The 22,561-nt window shown below is 36.3% G+C and overlaps 1 protein-coding gene across 1 annotated transcript in view; it reads left to right on the top strand.

Moving 5' to 3' along the window:
* COG5 (component of oligomeric golgi complex 5) overlaps positions 1-22,561 on the top strand; it is a 303,390-nt gene that overhangs the window by 129,401 nt on the left and 151,428 nt on the right. The window contains exon 7 of the mRNA XM_032402369.1: positions 9,801-9,931. Coding sequence (XP_032258260.1) covers positions 9,801-9,931 — 131 coding nt within the window. The remainder of the gene's footprint in view (positions 1-9,800; positions 9,932-22,561) is intronic.

Raw genomic sequence — 22,561 nt, 5'->3', positions numbered from 1 at the left:
TTTTTCTATGATGGGTTTATAATGTGATGAGAAGATTTTATTACTTTTTCCTATTTGTTTAGTTATGTTTTGGTTGTCATACACTAACATCTTACACATTTTATTTATTTATTTTATGTTTTTGTTTTTTTTTTTAGAGAGAGCGCGAGCTTGGTGGGTGGGAGTGGGGAGGGGCTGAGCGAGAGAGAATCTGAAGCATGCTCCATGCTCAACACAGAGCCAAATGTGGGGCTCTGTCTCACAACCCTGAGATTATGACCTGAGCCAAAATCAAGAGAGTCGAAGGATTAACCAGCTGAGCCACCCAGGCACCCCTCTTATACATTTTAAACCTATGTTATTTTGTTCTCTATTTCCTGTGTCATCATTTCTACTTTTGTACAAATACACATTACTTTTTTATAATTTGGCTTTATAATTTCGTCATGTTTTTGTTTATGTTATACATTATTGAAATTACACTGCAATTGTACATTAACAGTTTTCTTTAAAATATTTTTCTTAAAGGCGTTTTTTATCATCAGGTTCAGGGTATTTACTTAAATATGATTAAAATATGTCAACCAGAAAAATAAAACACTTTTTACATGTAGAGTGAGGAAATGAAAATCAAAATTTGTGTGTAGTTGTCTTTGTTGGTATTTTGTTGGAATTTTTGACAGAATTTCTAACTTTATGTGTTTTCTTTTTTTTAAGATTTATTTATTTGCACATGGGTGAGCAGGGGGAGGGGCCAAGGAAGAGGGAAATAAGCAGACTCCCTGCTGAGCAGGGAGCTGGACATGGGGCTGGATCCCAGGACCCTGAGATCATGACCTGAGCCAAAACCCAAGAGTTGGATGCCCAACTGACTGAGCCACCCAGGCACCCCAAATTTATGTGTTTTCTAATGTTTCTTTAGTGAAAAAAAGTTTTTTTAAATGAATAGAGGGGCAGCTGCACGGCTGAGTTTGAAGAGCATGGGACTCTTGATCTCTGGGTTATGAGGTGAAGCCCCATGTTCAACGCAGAGCATACTTAGAAAAAAAAAAGCCAACCAAACAAAATGAACAGAGAGAGGTGTGTGTGTGTGTGTGTGTGTGTGTGTGTGTGTGTGTGTGTCTTTAAAACAGTTTTTAAAACTATACTGGACTATCTTAGATTTGTTACAAATAGCAAATAAGGATTCTGTTATAGTATCATTATTATTATCGTTATCATTATTGATTTGAGTACCTTCAGTAAGTGGAGGCCCAGATCTTATTGTTGACTGGATAAATTAATTCCATCAGTAATATAACCCTGCAGCATCCATGTTGTTTGGTAGTGTTTTATGGTTATTGTTTTCCTGGTTTTAATTTAAATTTATTATTTACCTCAGTATTCTCTAGTAATGGTGTTCTTTATATAACGTAAAATATGGTAGCAAGGAAGATTCATGTTCCACAGTGAATTAAAATGAGTCATTGTGATAAGTTTTGATCTTAAAATACAACTTATCTTGATTTAAAGATAAAATTTTTATAGAATCGATTTTAAAATGACAATTTTCCTTTTCAGATTATTATTCACCAGTTTGCCAGATAATCCTTTTATATATCACTGCCTTGCTTTTGTAAAAGGTGGGCTTTAGTCTGAAGTTTATAATCAGGGCTGTGTAGAAGAAAAAAGGTGGAGCTTTTTAGATAATATAATGTATGATTATATTCTCAAAATGGTCTCAAGAAGTAATATTCTAAATAACTAAAAATTAATTAACAAGCTGGGAAAATATTCATAGCAAATATGGGTAAACAATGAATATTAATATATAATTAATACAAAGCAATATAAGAAGATAAAGGAGTAAAAATTATTTAGAGATTCTCAAAAGGGTAAAATACAGGTAGTAAAAAATAGTTATTCAGCTTCATCATTTAAAAATCATAGCAGGGGCGCCTGGGTGGCTCAGATGGTTAAGTATCTGCCTTTGGCTCAGGTCATGATCCCAGGGTTCTGGGATTGAGCCCCGTATCGGGCTCCCTGCTCAGCGAGGAGCCTGCTTCTCCCCCGCCCTCTGCTTGTGCTCTCTTGCTCTTTCTGTGAAATAAATAAAGAAAATCTTTAAAAAAAAAAAATCATAGCAAACCATCAATAAGAACATACTTCTGGCAGCATATAAAATATTCAAAATAGTGATAATATCCAGCACCATCTCCAATTAAGTGACTCATTGGTTACTGGAAAAAATGTATAAAGTGGTATAGTCATTTTGAAAACTAGTTTGATAATTTGTATCAATAAACTTAAAAGTCTAACTTTGACTCAGTAATTCTTTGTTTCCCAAGGGAATAATTCTAGATATTTAAAATTTTATATGTAAAGATAAAATAGTTATTTATGATAAATAATTATTCCATCTTAGGTAAATGATTCAATATTTTTGGTTCATTTGTTTGGTGAAATATTGGGCAGCTATCAAAAATTGATATTTGTAAGGAGCATAATAGGATGAGTGAATGCTTATAACACTAGGTTAGACATTGTAGACAAGTGTAATTACAAATACAAACAGGAACAAAAGAATTCATGAGTAGACTAAAAAGGAAGATAAGATTTTAAAGGAATATAGTAGACATTTATTTTCACTTTTAAGCACAACCAAGATTTTAAGTATTTTAAGAACATCTGAAGGTTGCTTGAAATTTCTCGGAGGCACATACATATCTGAATTGTGCTCTTTGCAAAGTTTGTGTGTAGGAGGGAGTCACTTTCATTGGTAAGTGACTATAGCCAGCTGCCCAGTTCCTGTATGTCAGTTTTTGCTTTTTCTGCTCTTTCTCAGATAAACATCCAGGGGAGGATATAGTCTATTTTGGTGCTACTTGAGAATTTGAAGATTCATAAATTTCTCAGACATAGGGTGGCTCAGATGGTTAAGCGTCTGCCTTTGGCTTAGGTCATGGTCCCGGGGTCCTGGGATCGAGTTCCGCATCAGGCTCCCTGCTTGGCGGGAAGCCTGCTTCTCCCTCTCTCACTCCCCTGCTTGTGTTCCCTCTCTTGCTGTACCTCTGTCAAATAAATACTATCTTAAAAAAATTAAAAAATAAATAAATTTCTCAGACATAATCATGTATATTTCAATGATCCACTTGGCTTTTGTGGCCTCTATGTTGTGAGGTTATGTAATTACTCCCTTTTGAAATGTTTTTCCTCTTTCTTTCTCTTTCTCCCTTTTTTTTTTTTTTTGAGAGAGAGTGTGTGAGAGCTGGGGTGGGGGAGGGGTAGAGGGAAAGGGAGAGAATCTTAAGCAGACCCCCTGCTGAGCCCAGAACCCCAAGCAGGGCTCAATTTCCAGACCCTGAGATCATGACCTAAGCTGAAATCAAGAGTCACGACGCTTAACCCACTGAGCCACCCAGGCGCCCTGAAATGTTTTTCCAATTTCTTAAAATTCCTTAGTGAGCTTTTTTTTTTTTTTAAAGATTTTATTTATTTGACAGACAGAGACACAGTGAGAGAGGGAACACAAGCAGGGGGAGTGGGAGAGGGAGAAGCAGGCTTCCCGCTGAGCAGGGAGCCCGATGCGGGGCTCGATCCCAGGACCCTGGGATCATGACCTGAGCCGAAGGCAGACGCTCAACGACTGAGCCACCCAGGTGCCCCTTAATGAGCTTATTTTTAAAAGGAAAAGACAAGGCTTTATCCAGTTACCAGTTAATAATTCTAGCATTAAATTTTCCATGGACAATATCTTTTTGTTTTTTCTGCAGTGCCTCATCTTCTGTTAATCCCATCCAGACTTTGTCCTTTATATCTATTGAAGTTCAGTTTGTATATTATTTTATCCATGTCTTTACTAACATGTTCACTCTTTTCTCTTTTTGAATATATGAAATACAGTTAAAACTGTTGTAATGTCCTTGTTTATAATGCTATAATCTATGCCAGTGGTTCATACTTATTTAGTATTTAATGGAAAAATATAAAAATACAAAACCACATTTTTAACGTGTAAGCTACAAATACTATCCACCAAGTTTAAGAATTAGAATAGTATAAGCCTGTTGTATCACCTATCTCTACTAACTTTTCTAAATGTTGTTAATGTTTGTATGTGTCCCTAAATAATATATTGCTTAATTTTGCATGTATTAATATAAATCACCTCTTGCTGTGTGTATTCTTCTAAAACTTTTTTCTTCTTCCTTAATACTATTGATGTTGATATTAATGTGTATACCTATCATTGTTTATTTTTATTCCTCTAAAGTAGTATTTTGAATAAATGTTATATTTTATTCATTTCTTTTCCCGTCGATGGTCATTTCAGTTGTTTTCATCTTTGTTTTTTTAACAATGCTGTTATGAACATTGTACATGTCTTCCAATATACATATATATGAACTTCTCTGGTTTATGTGCCTTGGAACTGTATATTTTGGTCATAGAGAAATTCGTATGGAATCTTATTAAATTATCCCAAATTGATTTTCAGAGTGGTTTTTAGTCATTTACAATGTTTCTCTTTATATACACATGCATATATATATGCATACATATATACACATCTGCATGCAGATATACATATGTATGTATATATTTATTACAGCTAACATGATGATTAATATCTTCCTACCCAAATATATTCACTTTTTTCTTATTTTTAAAGATTACTTATTCCCATAAGCAGAATCATTGATTTAGAGGTTGAGAATTCTGTTATTTTCTTAAGCTAGCTACCTTCTTTTAATTTTTCAAATTATTTTTATTTCCCATTTACTCTTTAATTTAGTTTTGTTAAGATTATATATGCATAACATACTCAAATAGTTCTACGAGATTTATTATTAAAAAAAGAATAATGCCTTTACCATTTACTTTTCCCCAGAGGCATTCATTTCAACATTTTTGCTGATTCTCAAGGTATTTACCTCCATATCTAAGTAACCTGCCCATGTTTCCACTTTTTAGTTTTTAACTTCTTTGGCTTTCTATAATGAAGCATGAAGATTTAGCCTCTTTCATTTCTTCTGACTTTGAGAACCATCCCAACTTTACACATGAACTTTTCCCTCATCTCTTTTGTTCCAAATCAATAATTTAGTGCTAACATTTTTATGAAAAGTAAATGCAGAGCTGAATCATTTAACAAACTACAATTACTCTTCTTTTTGTTTGTTTTAAACAAAGGAGGATGATGGTAGAGGAAGAGGCAGTGAGGATTTGGGAATCAATAAGGAAGATTTGTGTTGCAAAATAGAAAGAGAAATTGTTAGTTAACAGAAAGTCATAGATTCCATGAGTGGGAGAGGAGCATGAGAATATTTATTCTGCTAGCCAGGTGCAGTACTGATTAGAACACTGGAAGTCTATTAAAATGACAGGCATATATCTTAGTAATAAATAGTTTTTTATGCTCTTGAGGTATTGATTTAGTCTGAAGACTAAAGAAATAAAAAGAAATAGGTAGTCCCAGGAAATAATATAAGAACCAGTCACTGAGATCAAGTGACTGCCTGGGGGCAAAGCATATGAAGTTTATTCTGAAGTTTTAGTGTTTTAGACCAGGACAGTGGTAATAGGGGAAACCAGAGTTTATTTTTTAGTACCTTAAATTTCAAAGACTTGTGTATATTTGACAAAAAATTGTTTATGATCGTGTTATCCATCCTCTTGATACCTGTGTCAGATTATTTGGTTGAATTCCTTTTTCTCTAATATTAGATTAAATTTTTCTCAGCGTAATTAAAGAGATGACCAATATCATTTCTTTTCCATTCACGTTATTTTCTTGCATCTAAGGAGATGATATGTTAAATCCAAAGGATCATGTTAGTTTCTTCATACATATTTTGTACATGAAAAGATTCAGTAGGTATTTGTAGTAAGTGACTGCGTACTCCACATTTATTAAGGTTTAATTGTTAAAGTGTGACTAATGCTGGCATATTTCAAAATTTGGCATTTTAGGACATTTTGTAACATTTTAAAGATTTTCCTTTTTCTTTTTTATTAAACTCAAAATATGAGTTTTTTAATGCTGTCATTGTTCCAACCTGTCTTAATTCCCCGAACGGTTAATTCTGATAAGATTTTTACATTTTTATTCTTTCACTGAGCAAACTGGAATACTATAGGAGGAATACTATCTATCCTTTGAATATAAAGTTTTCTTCTTTCTGAGGCTTGTGGGATTGGCCTCGGATGATCTAGTGAAAAGATGGAAGTCAGATCTGGATTTAAATTCTTTGCTGCCTACTAGCCAGCTGAATTTGTTAATAATTCAATAATATTTCTAGCAAGGTTGTTTAGAATATTACAAATAATGGAAGCATACATTAAAATAATAAAAAGACATTTTGTGTCCAGTTTAATGCCTTCCACATGTTATATGTTCAAAAATTATAGTTATGATTACTGGAATCATCATCATCTTTTTGTCCTTGGTTCCACTTCCTAGATGTGTTTCACAAAGAGCTGATGTGAAAAGACTTGAAACACTGATAGCGATTGTATGGGACAATTAAACAAGAGGGGAGAATTTAGTGTAATCTCTCCATTCTCCTGGCTGGGTGAGTGGGGGGGTTGCTACTTTGTCTGTTGTCTTCCACCCCCCCCTTTCTATAATTAATCTCTTTTATTGAAATCCTGGTTTGTGGCGTAATCAGTAAGGAGAATAATAGGGCTCTTTCTCCCTCCCAACCAGTAGAATCCTTTGTATTCCAAATCTAGTATGTATTTTGGTTATTTTTTAAAGTGAGTAGCTGTATTTTTTTAAGTGAGTATACAGTGTGGATGAACGGGATGGAGCAATGGGAGAAGGAGTTGGTTAGATAATGTGATGGGGCCACTGTTTACCTTAAAAAATTATTGGAATTAATCATTTATATTCCTTTCACCCCTACTAGATGGTAGACTTTGTGAAAAGATAAACAATATTTACTTTCTTTTCGTTCCCATAACACCTAGCATAATACATTTTATCTTTATCTTTCAGTGGTTGCACCTTTGTGCTTTTTTTTCCTTTTTTGGACTTTGCTACTTGGGGTGAGAAATTAAGTCTGGCTCATTTCTTTGGTGTCTGTGACTTATAAATGTTTGATACTCAATAAATGGTTTGAATGAATGATTTGAATTGTTTCCAGAGTGACAGATCAGCATTCATAAGAATAAAGCAACTTTTGGCTTTATCTCTAGAAATATATAACTGGAAGGAACCTTAAAGTTGATATACTCTAGCTCTTCATTTTTCAAATAAAGCAACTGGTACCAAAGATGGCAAGACTTATATTCAAAAACATGTATGGCAGAAATAGAACCCAAGCAGATTCATAGTGTCTTTCCCCTCCTTTTTTTTTCTTAGTTGTGATATATTTCCTCCTTAGGTTACAGAAAAAAAGAAACACATTGATAACCAGCTTGAAAAGAAAATAATGCTTATTTTCTATTATGTGCATATCTGTAGTTTGGTTCTATATTGTCTAGTAAGTGTTTTAAGGTAAACATAGCATTTCCTCATTGATGATTACCATGACTGGAGTCATATGTAGTTTTCAAAAAATTCTCTGAAAAATAAAAGTTAAAATTAAAAAATCAGATAAAAAACTTTTTGTATTATAATCCACTCCACATTTACATAATAGATTGGTGTATAAAGTACTTTGGCATTCATTAAATTATTTTGATTCTGATGATAGTCTTAAGAGTTATGTAGGGCATGACTTCTATGCTGTTGGCATTTTACATTTACATTTGCAGATGAAAAAATTGAGGCTCAGTGAGGCCTTATCTTGTGACTGTGATCACCTAGTGAGTAAATTATGAGGCAGAATCCTAAGCCCATATGATTTAAAGGTTTTTCAAAACTCTTTCCAATGTGGTAGTCCAAAGTCCCCTTAGTTATATACATTTAACAAAAATGCTCATGGTTCTGCCCTATGACCCAGCAATTGCACTACTGAGTATTTACCCCAAAGATACACATGTAGGGATCCGAAGGGGTACGAGCCCCCAGTGTTTATAGCAGCAATGTCCACAATAGCCAGACTATAGAAAGAGCCAAGATGTCCATCAAGAGATGAATGGATAAAGAAGATGTGGTATATATATACAATGGAATATTATGCAGCCATCAAAAAAAGAAATCTTGCCATTTGCAATGACGTGGTTGGAACTAGAGGGTATTATGCTAAGCGAAATAAGTCAATCAGAGAAAGACAAGTATCATATGATCTCACTGATATGAGGAGTTCTTAAGCTCAGGAAACAAACGGAGAATTGCTGGAGTGGTGGGGGGTGGGAGGGATGGGGTGGCTGGGTGATGGACACTGGGGAGGGTATGTGCTATGGTGAGCGCTGTGAATTGTGTAGGACTGATGAATCACAGACCTGTACCTCTGAAACAAATAATACATTATATGTTAAAAAAAAAAAAAAGATAGTAGGAAGGGAAAAATGGAGGGGGGATATCAGAGGGGGAGACAAACCATGAGAGACTGTGGACTCTGAGAAACAAACTGAGGGTTTTAGAGGGAAGGGGGTGGGGGGATGGGTTAGCCTGGTGATGGGTATTAAGGAGGGCACGTAGTGAATGGAGCACTGGGTGTTATATGCAAACAATGAATCATGGAACACTACATCAAAAACTAATGATGTAATGTATGGTGACTAACATAACATAATAAAATAAAATTTAAAAAAAATGCTCATGCTTGAGGTGCCATTAGCAATAACCACTGTTCAGCTGCCCTTCCGTTTCATTTCCTTTTGTCATCTTGTGTAGCACTAACTATATATACGGTGTTCAATCAGTAGATATTGGAGTGGACAGGTAACAAAGTGGTTAGTTAGCATTGAAGTAGTAGGCTGTGACTCTGCTTAAGTAAAAAATGATAATATGTAAGTGCTTGGCATATATTTTAATAAGACTTAAAAAATCACTTCCAATTAAGAGAATATAGTGAAAAACAGATTTGATATTCTGTTGAGTAATTGGAAAACAAAGTTATCTTATATCTAAAGCGGTTATGTTTTTTAGAAATAATTTCTCTTTTAAAATAGAAAATAGAGTTTTAGAACTGTGAATAAGCTGCTTATTCTTGAAAGTTTGACCTTTAGTTTTAACATTTTAGTTACCTTAGATATGTCTAAGAGAAGTAAAAAAATAAAAACAAAAAATAATTTTTCTCAAATTCTAAGTATGCACAGTTATTGTTAACATCTTCATAGAGATCTTTTCATGCTTCTTGCTCTGTATAATTCTATAAATAGAATATGTTAATTCTATAAGTAGTTAATTCCTCTTTTAAATTTTTTTATTCAATGATATGAAAATCCCTCAATGTAAGTTGATATTAGGTCTGCATAATCCTATAAACTGACAGCATAAGTGCTAGCATGCTAAATTATTTTCATGATTTATTATTCAAATGGTGGACATTTGTTTCAAATATTTTGTTACTATAGAATAACTTTTAGAACTTTCTTGCAGCTTGAGAAATTTCTACAATTTCTAAGATTTCTAAGATCAGGATATTTCTTTATATTAAAATAAATTTGACACTATTTTTTATGTAATGTGTTGACATTACTCGGAATTTACTATAATTATAATTTCTATTCTTGCTTTATCAACTCAATCTTATTTAGAATTTTTGCTCCAGAGTGAAGTTATTTATTAAATAGAAAATGTTTATATTTTTTGAAATACAGATTTTGAAAGGGAATAGTGTTCAACAGCAAATCTATAGTATTTTGAAGAATCAGACATGGTATTTCAGTACCTTGATATTTATTCAATAGTAAAATACTTAAATGTGGTTTTTTTTTTTTTTTGATAGATTATCTTTCTCAAGGAATAGATCTTTCTGGAATAGAAGTAATAGAAAATGATCTGCTTTTCATTGCAAGAGCTCGACTTGAAGTGGAAAATCAAGCTAAGCGCCTACTGGAACAGGGTGTAGAGACGCAGGTAATAAAAGTAATAGCACTCTGTTAATGTGACAAATATGTCATAAGACAGATGAAGATTAGACTTTGAGGTTAAAAAACGAATATATGCCCTCATCACTGAGGAACTGTGTCTACAGTTTGAATTGGAGAATAGGGTATGAAGTAAGTACAGGGAAAATTTATTGAATATATGTTTATTTAATTTTAAAAATAGATTCCAAGATTCTAGTATGTAATGTATATGAGATATAGTTTATGTAATGTGTCTATGTATATAGTTAATACCTGTTGAGTATGTTTATTTTGTCTGAGGCACTGTTACTTATTTAAGCCTTTCAGCAACCCAGTAAGGTCAGTATTATTGTTATTTCCATTTCACAAATGAGGAAACTGAGAACTTAACTAATTTGTTGAAGATCACACAGTTATCTCATGGTATAGTTTGGATCCAGACATTAAGCACTCTAACCCCAGAACCTTGCACCATTAATAATCACTGTGCCTTTATCCATCTATCTATTTTAATTTTTATTTATTGAGAGAGAGAAAGAGAGCATAAGTGGGAGAGAGGGGAAGAGGAAGGAGAAGCAGGCTCCCCGCTGAGCAGGGAGCCAGATGTGGGGCTCCGTCCCAGGACCCTGAGATCATGATCTGAGCCGAAGGCAGATGCTTAACCAATTGAACCACCCAGGCCCCCCCTCTGTGCCATAATTTTAAAAAATTATTTTGACTTGAGATTTCTCTTAAGGTGTCATTTTCCTGATGCTTAATGTTTGGTAGTGGAAGAAATCCAAAGTTATTGATGTAGTTGAATCAACAAATTAGATGTAATCTGTTGTTCTACATTTCTATTGCACCCAGATATTTTCTCCATTTGTATTGGACCCAAATACAGTTATTAGTGTCTATTTTTTATTTGGATCTTTTAAACCAGAGATTGTATTTTGTGCATTTGTATTGGACAAAAATAATTTTACAAATATTTAATTCAAGTAGTCTCTAAATCAGGAAGGTACTTATTTGACTTCTGATTCTTAATTGTTAAAATTTAAAAAGCATAACTGAGGGTCACTTACCGTTTAAAATAAGCTTTTGAAATTATTAAATACATAATGAAAAGTGAAAAATGATACGTACATGCAGAATGAAATGCCACATACACACACGCATATAGAGCAAAATATTGCAGTGTGAACACATCTGTGAAATCAAGACCCAGGTGAAGAAATGGGAAACCCCCAGCACTCCTGGCTTCCCTTCACTTCTCTCACAGTCATTACTGTCCTTCTTTTCCGAAGGTAACTAGTATCCCCACTTATAATACTGGAGATGAGTTTTACCTGCTGCTGACTATTCTAACTTTAGGTCTCAATATGAAGATAAACTGCTTATACTGTTAAAAATAAGATACTTGCATTGGGGAGGGTATATGCTCTGGTGAGCGCTGTGAATTGTGTAAGACTGTTGAATCACAGACCTGTACCTCTGAAACAAATAATATATTATTTGTTAAAAAAAAAAAAAAAAAGAAGATAGTAGGAAGAGGAAAATGAAGGGGGAGAAATTGGAGGGAGAGACGAGCCATGAGAGACTGTGGACTCTGAGAAACAAACTGAGGGTTCTAGAGGGGAGGGGGGTGGGGGGATGGGTTAGCCTGGTAATGGGTATTAAAGAGGGCACCTATTTAAAAAATTTAAAAAGCTAAAAAAATAAAAATGTTAGTGCACATGCTCAAAAAAAAAAAGATACTTGCATACATCAAATTAGAGAAGACACCCTCTCAAAGAAATAATCAAGGAATTCCAGTTCAACTTTGAATTAAGGTGAATATTTCTAGAGAAAATTAATATCAACCTAGCTCATTTAGTTGTGAGAGAGGTAGCAATTAATATTTCAGAAAGTGAAGGATCCCAGGCCTTTTGTATTCATATAATGTCCATATTATCACTACCTCAGAGATTTCAAACTTTATGCATATTTACTATTTAAAATTTTTCCTGTGAACTTTGTATTGTTGTATATATGTGTGTGTGTGTGTGTGTGTGTATATATATATATTTATACTTATATCTTTAATTTATGCAACCCTTAGTATTTTATTATATTTCAGAGTCATGGGAATGAAACAAAAAATGGTAGAAAATTAACTAAAATATCATTTTTCAATAGGGGTGGGTGATTTTAACATGTTGCAAAGGAATGGTTAATTTTTTTTTTATTGTGTTATGTTAATCACCATACATTACATCATTAGTTTTTGATGTAGTGTTCCATGATTCATTGTTTGCATATAACACCCAGTGCTCCATGCAGAACGTGCCCTCTTTAATACCCATCACCAGGCTAACCCATCCTCCCACCCCCCTCCCCTCTAGAATCCTCAGTTTGTTTTTCAGAGTTCATAGTCTCTCATGGTTCGTCTCCCCCTCCGATTTCCCCTCCTTCATTCTTCCCCTCCTGCTATTTTCTTCTTCTTCTTTTTTTTTTTCAGCATATATTATTTGCTTCACAGATACAGATCTTCATTCAACAGCCTTGCACATTTCACAGCACACACCATAGCACATACCCTCCCCAATGTCTTATCACCCAGGCACCCCATCCCTCCCACACCCCACCACTCCAGCAACCCTCAGTTTGTTTCCTGAGATTAAGAATTCCTCATATCAGTGAGGTCATATCATACATGTCTTTCTCTGATTGACTTATTTCGCTCAGCATAATACCCTCCAGTTCCATCCACGTCGTTGCAAATGGCAAGATGTCATTCTTTTTGATGGCTGCATAATATTCCATTGTATATATATACCACATCTTCTTTATCCATTCATCTGTTGATGGACATCTTGGCTCTTTCCACAGTTTGGCTATTGTGGACATTGCTGCTATAAACATCGGGGTGCATGTACCCCTTCGGTTCCCTACATTTGTATCTTTGGGGTAAATACCCAGTAGTGCAATTGCTAGGTGGTAAGGTAGCTCTATTTTCAACTTTTTGAGGAATCTCCATACTGTTTTCCAGAGTGGCTGCACAGCTTGCATTCCCACCAACAGTGTAAGAGGGTTCCCCTTTCTCTGCATCCCTGCCAACATCTGTCATTTCCTGACTTGTTAATTTTAGCCATTCTGACTGGTGTGAGGTGATATCACATTGAGGTTTTGATTTGGATTTCCCTGATGCCGAGCGATGTTGAGCACTTTTTCATGTGTCTGTTGGCCGTTTGGATGTCTTCTTTGGAAAAATGTCTGTTCATGTCTTCTGCCCATTTCTTGATTGGATCATTTGTTCTTTGGGTGTTGAGTTTAAGAAGTTCTTTATAGATTTTGGATACTAGACCATTATCTGATACGTCATTTCCAAATATCTTCTCCCATTCTGTCGGTTGTCTTTTGGTTTTGTTGACTGTTTCTTTTGTTGTGCAAAAGCTTTTTATCTTGATGAAGTCCCAATAGTTCATTTTTGCCCTTCCTTCCCTTGTCTTTGGCGATGTTTCTAGGAAGAAGTTGCTGCGTCTGAGGTCGAAGAGGTTGCTGCCTGTGTTCTCCTTTAGGATTTTGATGGACTCCTGTCTCACATTGAGGGCTTTCAACCATTTTGAGTCTATTTTTGTGTGTGGTATAAGGAAATGGTCCAGTTTCATTCTTCTGCATGTGGCTGTCCAATTTTCCCAACACCATTTGTTGAAGAGACTGTCTTTTTTCCATTGGACATTCTTTCCTGCTTTGTCGAAGATTAGTTGACCATAGAATTGAGGGTCCATTTCTGAGCTCTCTATTCTGTTCCATTGATCGATGTGTCTGTTTTTGTGCCAGTACCATACTGTCTTGATGATGACAGCTTTGTAATAGTGTTGGAAGTCCGGAATTGTGATGCGCCAGCTTTGCTTTGCTTTTTCAACATTCCTCTGGCTATTCGGGGTCTTTTCTGGTTCCATACAAATTTTAGGATTATTTGTTCCATTTCTTTGAAAAAAGTGGATGGTATTTTGATGGGGATTGCATTGAATGTGTAGATTGCTCTAGGTAGCATCGACATCTTCACAATATTTGTTCTTCCAGTCCATGAGCATGGAACGTTTTTCCATTTCTTTGTGTCTTCGTCAATTTCTTTCATGAGTATTTCATAGTTTTCTGAGTACAGATTCTTTGCCTCTTTGGTTAGATTTATTCCTAGGTATCTTATGGTTTTGGGTGCAATTGGAAATGGGATCGTTCCCTTCATTTCTCTTTCTTCTGTCGTTGTTGGTGTATAGGAATGGCCTGATTTCTGTGCATTGATTTTATATCCTGCCACTTTGCTGAATTCCAGTATGAGTTCTAGCAGTATTGGGGTGGAATCTTTTGGGTGTTCCACATAAAGCATCACATCATCTGCAAAGAGTGAGAGTTTGACTTCTTCTTTGCCAATTCGGATGCCTTTTATTTCTTTTTGTTGTCTGATTGCTGTGGCTAGGACTTCTAGTACTATGTTGAATAGCAGTGGTGATAGTGGACATCCCTGCCGTGTTCCTGACCTTAGGGGGAAAGCTCTCAGTTTTTCCCCATTGAGAATGATATTCGCTGTGGGTTTTTCATGGATGGCTTTTATGATATTGCGGTATGTACCCTCTATCCCTATACTCTAAAGAGTTTTGACCAAGAAAGGATGCTGTACTTTGTCAAATGCTTTTTCTGCATCTATTGAGAGGATCATATGGTTCTTGTTCTTTCTTTTATTAATGTATTGTGTCACATTGATTGGTTTGAGGATATTGAACCAACCTTGCAGCCCAGGGATAAATCCCACTTGGTCATGGTGAATAATCCTTTTAATGTACTGTTGGATCCTATTGGCTAGTATTTTGGTGAGAATTTTTGCATCCATGTTCATTAAAGATATTTGTCTATAATTCTCGTTTTTGATGGGGTCGTTGTCTGGTTTGGGCATCAAGGTAATGGTGGCCTCATAAAACAAGTTTGGAAGTTTTCCTTCCATTTCTGTTTTTTGGAACAGTTTCAGAAGAATAGGTATTAATTCTTCTTGAAATGTTTGGTAGAATTCCCCTGGGAAGCCATCTGGCCCTGAGCTTTTGTTTGTTGGGAGATTTTTGATGACTGCTTCAATTTCCTTAGTGGTTATAGGTCTGTTCAGGTTTTCTATTTCTTCCTGGTTCAGTTTTGGTAGTTTGTACATCTCTAGGAATGCGTCCATTTCTTCCAGATTATCTAATTTGCCAGCATATAGTTGCTCATAATATGTTCTTTTTTGTTGTTGTTGTTAATTTATTTATTTGACAGAGAAAGATACAGCAAGAGGAGGAACACAAGCGGGGGAGCGGGAGAGGGAGAGCAGGCCCCCCGCAGAGCAAGGAGCCCGATGCGGGGCTCGATCCCAGGACCCTGGGACCATGACCTGAGCCGAAGGCAGACGCTTAACGACTGAGCCACCCAGGCGCCCTTCATAATATGTTCTTGTAATTGTTTGTATTTCTTTGGTGTTGGCTGTGATCTCTCCTCTTTCTTTTATGATTTTATTTATTTGGGTCCTTTCTCTTTTCTTTTTGATAAGTCTGGCCAGGGGTTTATCAATCTTGTGAATTCTTTCAAAGAACCAGCTCCTTGTTTCGTTGATCTGTTCTACTGTTCTTTTGGTTTCTATTTCATTGATTTCTGCTCTGATCTTTATTATTTCTCTTCTCCTGCTGCGTTTAGGCTTTATTTGCTGTTCTTTCTCCAGCTCCTTCAGGTATAGGGTTAAGTTGTATATTTGAGACCTTTCTTGTTTCTTGAGAGAGGCTTGTATTGCTATATAATTTCCTCTCAGGACTGCCTTTGCTGTATCCCAAAGATTTTGAACAGTTGTGTTTTCATTTTCATTTGTTTCCATGAATTTTTTTTAATTCTTCTTTAATTTCCTGGTTGACCCATTCATTCTTTAGTAGGATGCTCTTTAGCCTCCATGTATTTGAGTTCTTTCTGACTTTCCTCTTGTGATTGAGTTCTAGTTTCAAAGCATTGTGGTCTGAAAATAGGCAGGGAATGATCCCAATCTTTTGGTACCGGTTGAGACCTGATTTGTGACCTAGGATGTGATCTATTCTGGAGAATGTTCCATGGGCACTAGAGAAGAATGTGTATTCTGTTGCTTTGGGATGGAATGTTCTGAATGTATCTGTGAAGTCCATTTGGTCCAGTGTGTCATTTAAAGTCTCTATTTTCTTGCTGATCTATTGCTTAAATGATCTGTCCATTTCAGTGAGGGGGGTGTTAAAGTCCCCCACTATTACTGTATTGTTGTCGATGTGTTTCTTTGCTTTTGTTATTAATTGGCTTATGTAATTGGCTGCTCCCATGTTAGAGGCATAGATATTTACAATTGTTAGATCTTCTTGTTGGATAGACCCTTTAAGTTTGATGTAATATCCTTCCTCATCTCTTATTACAGTCTTTGGTTTAAAATCTAATTTGTCTGATATAAGGATTGCTTTCTTTTGGTGTCCATTAGCATAGTAAATGGTTTTCCACCCCTTCACTTTCAATCTGGGGGTGTGTTTGGGTCTAAAATGAGTCTCTTGCAGACAGCATATCGATGGGTCTTGTTTTTTAATCCAATCTGATAGCCTGTGTCTTTTGATTGGGGCATTTAGCCCATTTACATTCAGGGTAACTATTGAAAGATAGGAATTTAGTGCCATTGTATTGCCTGTAAGGTGACTGTTACTGTATATTGTCTGTGTTCCTTTCTGGTCTACGTTGCTTTTAGGCTCTCTCTTTGCTTAGAGGACCCCTTTCAATATTTCTTGTAGGGCTGGTTTCGTGTTTGCAAATTCCTTTAGTTTTTGTTTGTCCTGGAAGCTTTTTCTCTCTCCTTCTATTTTGAATGACAGCCTAGCTGGATATAGTATTCTTGGCTGCATATTTTTCTCATTTAGTGCTCTGAATATATCCTGCCAGTCCTTTCTGGCCTGCCAGGTCTCTGTGGATAGGTCTGTTGCCAATCTAATGTTTCTACCATTGTAGGTTACATATCTCTTGTCCCGAGCTGCTTTCAGGATTTTCTCTTTGTCTCTGAGGCTCGTAAGTTTTACTATTAGATGTTGGGGTGTTGACCTATTTTTATTGCTTTTGAGGGGGGTTCTCTGTGCCTCCTGGATTTTGATGCCTGTTTTCTTCCCCAAATTAGGGAAGTTCTCTGCTATAATTTGCTCCAATATACCTTCTGCCCGTCTCTCTCTTTCTTCTTCTTCTGGGATCCCAATTATTCTAATGTTGTTTGGTCTTATGGTATCGCTTATCTCTCGAATTCTGCCCTCCTGATCCAGTTGATCCAGTAGTTTTTTCTCTTTTTTTTTCTCAGCTTCTTTATTTTCCATCATTTGGTCTTCTATCTCACTGATTCTCTCTTCTGCCTCATTTATCCTAGCAGTTAGAGCCCCCATTTTTGATTGCACCTCATGAATAGCCTTTTTGATTTCGACTTGGTTAGATTTTAGTCCCTTTATTTCTCCAGAAAGGGTTTCTCTAATAACTTCCATGCTTTTTCCAAGCCCAGCTAGTATCTTTAAAATCACCATTCTGAACTCTAGTTCCGACATCGTGCTAATGTCCATATTGAGTAGGTCCCTGGCAGTCAGTACTCTCTCTTGTTCTTTTTGTTGTGGTGATTTTTTCCATCTTCTCATTTTGTCCAGAGGAGAATAGATGAATGAGGGAACAAAATGCTAACAGGGTACGAACGTCCCCAGAAAATATACTCTAAACAAATCAGAAAAGACCTGAAACCAGGGGAAAAGAAAGGGAAAGAAAGAAAAAAGAAAAAGAAAAAGATAAAAACAAAGAAAAACAGAACAAAACAAAAAAAACCGAATATGATCAAATATGATCAGGCTGGTGCATAGATCAGTGCCACACACTAGATTTTGGGTGTATTTTGGTCTGTTAGAAGAAAGTGCCTCCCAATATTTTAAAGAAAGAAAAACTTATGTATGTACAAAAATAAGGGTTCATATGATGAAGGGGGGATGGAATATGACTGTAAAGATGAAAATTATAAAAGATTTTATAAAAGGAATTGATAAGATAAGTTGTTTGAAAAAAGAAAGAAGAGGATTTAAAAAAAAAAAAGGGAGAGAATGTGATCAGTCAGGAGACTAGAACAAAGCCATACACTAGAGATTTAGGGTATATTTTGATCTGTTATAAGAAAGTGTATCTCAAAATTTTAAAGAGAACAACTTATATATATATATGCCAAAAATAAGGGTAACTTCTATGAAGGGATAGAATATGACTCTAAAAATGAAAAATAAAAATGTTTTTTAAAAAAGGGATTGATAAGATGTTGGTTGAAAAAGGGAAAAAGAAAAATTCAAAAAAAAAAAAGTTAAAAAAAACATTAACTTTGAAAGACTAAAGAATCATGGTAAAAAAGCCATGAATTCTATGTGCAGTATTCCCGTAGTGCTGGGGTTCTGCCTTTCTCATTGATCAGTAAACTTCGTCTTGGCTTGCGGTTCTTGCTGATCTTCTGGCGGAGGGGCCTGTTACCCTGGTTCCCAAATGTCTTTGCCAGAGGCGGAATTGCCCCGCTCTTGCCCAGTCCGCGCTAAGTAAGCTGCTCAGGTTTGCTCTCGGAGCTTTTGTTCCCTGCAAGCTTTCCGTACAGCTTTGGAGGACGAGAGTGAAAATGGCGGCCTCCCAGTCTCCGCCCCAGAGGAACCGAGAACTCGGGGCCCCACTTCTCAGTGAGCCCCCAGAGAAAAGCAGTCAGTCACTCCTGTCTCCCTGGTCTCGGGCCGCACTCCGTGCTCACCTGGCCTGTGACCAAGTGTTTCTTTTTTTCTTTTTTTTTTTTTAATTTTATTATGTTATATTAGTCACCATACAATTCATCATTAGTTTTTTATGTGGTGATCCACGATCCATTGTTTTCGTATAACACCCAGTGCTCCATGCAGTACGTTCCCTCCTTAATACCCATCACCGGGCTAACCAATCCCCCCTCCCCCCTCCCGTCTAAAACCCTGTTTGTCTCTCAGAGTCCCTAGTCTCTCATGGTTCATCTCTCCCTCCAATTCCCACCCCCTCATTTTTCCCTTCCTTCTCCTAATGTCCTCCATGCTATTCCTTATGTTCCACAAATAAGTGAAACCATATGACAATTGACTTTCTCTGCTTGACTTATTTCACGCACAATCTCCTCCAGTCCCATCCATGTTGATGTAAAAGTTGGGTATTCATCCTTTCTGATGGCTGAGTAATATTCCATTGTATATATGGACCACATCTTCTTTATCCATTCATCTGTTGGAGGGCATCTCGGCTCTTTCCACAGTTTGGCTATTGCGGACATTGCTGCTATGAACATTGGGGTGCATATGGCCCTTCTTTTCACTACATCCATGTCTTTGGGGTAAATACCCAGAAGTGCAATTGCTGGGTCATAGGGTAGCTCTATTTTTAAATTTTTGAGGAACTTCACACTCTTCTCCAAAGTGGCTGTACCAACTTGCATTCCCACCAACAGTGTAAGAGGGTTCCCCTTTCTCCACAACCTCTCCAACATTTGTTGTTTCTTTCCCTGTCCATTTTTGCCATTCTAACTGGTGCAAGGTGGTATCTCAATGTGGTTTTGATTTGAATTTCCCTGATGGCTAATGATGATGAACATTTTTTCATGTGTCTGTTAGTCATTTGTATGTCTTCTTCAGAGAAGTGTCTTTTCATATCTTCTGCCCACTTTTTGACTTGATTATTTGTTTTTTGGGTGTGGAGTTTGAGAAGTTCTTTACAGATCTTGGATACCAGCCCTTTATCTGTAGTGTCATTTGCAAATATCTTCTCCCATTCTGTGGGTTGCCTCTTTGTTTTGTTGACTGTTTCCTTTGCTGTGCAGAAGCTTTTTATCTTGATGAAGTCTCAAAAGTTCATTTTTGCTTTTGTTTCACTAGCCTTTGGAGATGTATCTTGAAAGAAGTTGCTGTGGGCAATGTCAAAGAAGATACTGCCTATGTTCTCCTCTAGGATTTTGATGGATTCCTGTCTCACATTGAGGTCTTTCATCCACTTTGAGTTTATCTTTGTGAATGGTTTTAGAGAATGGTCGAGTTTCATTGTTCTGCATGTGGCTGTCCAATTTTCCCAGCACCATTTATTGAAGAGACCGTCTTTTTTCCATTGCATATTTTTTCCTGCTTTGTCAAAGATTATTTGACCATAGAGTTGAGGGTCTGTATCTGGGTTCTCTACTCTGTTCCGTTGGTCTATATGTCTGTTTTTGTGCCAGTACTGTGCTGTGTTGGTGATCACAGCTTTGCAATATAGCTTGAAATCGGGCAACGTGATGCCCCCAGCTTTGTTTTTCTTTTTCAACATTTCCTTGGGGATTCGGGGTCTTATTCCATACAAATTTTAGGATTGTTTGTTCCAGCACTTTGAAAAATATCATTGGAATTTTGATCAGGCTGGCGTTGAAGGTATAGATTGCTCTGGGTAGCATAGACATTTTAACAATGTTTATTCTTCCGATCCATGAGCATGGAATATTTTTCCATCTTTTTGTGTCTTCTTCAATTTCTTTCATGAGTGTTCTGTAGTTCCTAGAGTATAGTTCCTTTACCTCTTTGCTTAGGTTTATTCCAAGGTATCTTATGGTTTTTGGTGCTATTGTAAATGGAATCATTTCTCTCATTTCTCTTTCTACAGTTGCATTGTTAGTGTATAAGAAAGCAACTGATTTCTGTGCATTGATTTTGTATCCTGCCACATTACTGAATTGCTGGATGAGTTCTAGTAATTTGGGGGTGGAGTCTTTTGGTAAAGTATCATGTCGTCTGCGAAAAGAGAGAGTTCGAATTCTTCTTTGCCAATATGAATACCTTTTATTTCTTTTTGTTGTCTGATTGCTGTTGCTAGGACTTCTAGTACTATGTCGAACAATAGTGGCGAGAGTGGGCATCCTTGATGTGTTCCTGATCTTAAGGGAAAGGCTCTTAGCTTTTCCCCATTGAGGATGATATTCACTGTGGGTTTTTCATAGATGGATTTTATGAACTTGAGGAATGTTCCCTCTATCCCTATACTCTGAAGAGTTTTAATCAGGAAAGGATGCTGTATTTTGTCAAATGCTTTTTCTGCATCAATTGAGAGGACCATATGGTTCTTCTTTCTCCTCTTGTTAATGTGTTCTATCACATTGATTGATTCATGAATGTTGAACCACCCTTGCATCCCAGGGATAAATCCCACTTGGTCTTGGTGGATGATCCTTTTAATGTATTGTTGGATCCTATTAGCTAGGATTTTGTTGAGGATTTTGGAATCCATATTCATCAGGGATATCGGTTTGAAATTCTCCTTTTTGATGGGGTCTTTGCCTGGTTTGGGGATTAAGGTAATGCTGGCCTCATAGAATGAGTTTGGAAGTTTTCTTTCTGTTCCTATTTTCTGAAACAGCTTCAGTAGAATAGGTATTATTTCTTCTTTGAATGTTTGGTAGAATTCCCCAGGGAATCCATCATGCCCTGGACTCTTGTTTTTTGGGAGGTTTTTGATTACTGCTCCAATCTCACTACTGGTTATTGGCCTATTCAGGTTGTCAATTTCTTCCTGTTTCAGTCTTGGCAGCTTATAGGTTTCCAGGAAGGCCTCCATTTCATCCAGATTGCTCAGTTTATTGGCATAGTTGTTGATAATAATTTCTAATAATTGTTTCTGTTTCCTTGGTGTTAGTCGTGATCTCTCCCCTTTCATTCATAATTTTATTAATTTGGGTCCTTTCTCTTTTCTTTTGGATAAGTCTGGCCAGTGGTTTATCGATCTTGTTAATTCTTTCAAAGAACCAACTTCTAGTTTCATTGATCTGATCTACTGTGTTTCTGGTTTCTAATTCATTGATCTCTGCTCTAATTTTAATTATTTCTCTTCTAATGTGTGGCTTAGGCATCGTTTGTTGCTTTTTCTCTAGTTCTTTAAGGTGTAGAGTTAGTTGGTGAATTTGGGATTTTTCTGTTTTTTTGAGTGAGGCTTGGATGGCTATGTATTTCCCCCTTAGGACCGCCTTTGTAGTATCCCATAGGTTTTGGAACGATGTGTTTTCGTTCTCACTGATTTCCATGAACTGTTTAAGTTCTTCTTTGATTTCCTGGTTGACCCAAACATTCTTGATCAGAGTGGTCTTTAGCTTCCAAGTGTTTGAATTTCTGCCAAATTTTTTCTTGTGATTGAGTTCCAGTTTTAAAGCATTGTGGTCTGAGAATATGCACGGAATAATCTCAGTCTTTTGGTATCCTTGAGACCTGATGTGTGACCCAGTATGTGGTCTGTTTGGCGAAAGTTCCATGTGCGCTCGAGAAGAATGAGTATTCTGTTGTTTTAGGGTGTAATGTTCTGTAAATATCTATAAGGTCTAGCTGGTCCAGTGTATCATTCAAAGCTCTTGTTTCCTTGTTGATTTTCTGCTTAGATGATCTGTCCATTGCTGAGAGTGGAGTATTGAGGTCTCCTACAATTAACATATTGTTATCAATATGACTCTTTATTTTGGTTAACAGTTGGCTTATGTAGATGGCTGCTCCCATGTTGGGGGCATAGATATTTACAATTGTTAGATCTTCTTGTTGCATAGACCCTTTAAGAATGATATAGTGTCCTTCTGTGTCTCTAATTACAG

The sequence above is a fragment of the Phoca vitulina genome, unplaced genomic scaffold (assembly GCF_004348235.1).
Source record: "Phoca vitulina isolate PV1807 unplaced genomic scaffold, GSC_HSeal_1.0 scaffold4, whole genome shotgun sequence".
Classification (NCBI taxonomy): Eukaryota; Metazoa; Chordata; class Mammalia; order Carnivora; family Phocidae; genus Phoca; species Phoca vitulina.
Note: the sequence above shows the minus strand (reverse complement) of the source record. Positions and strands in the feature narration are given on the sequence as shown.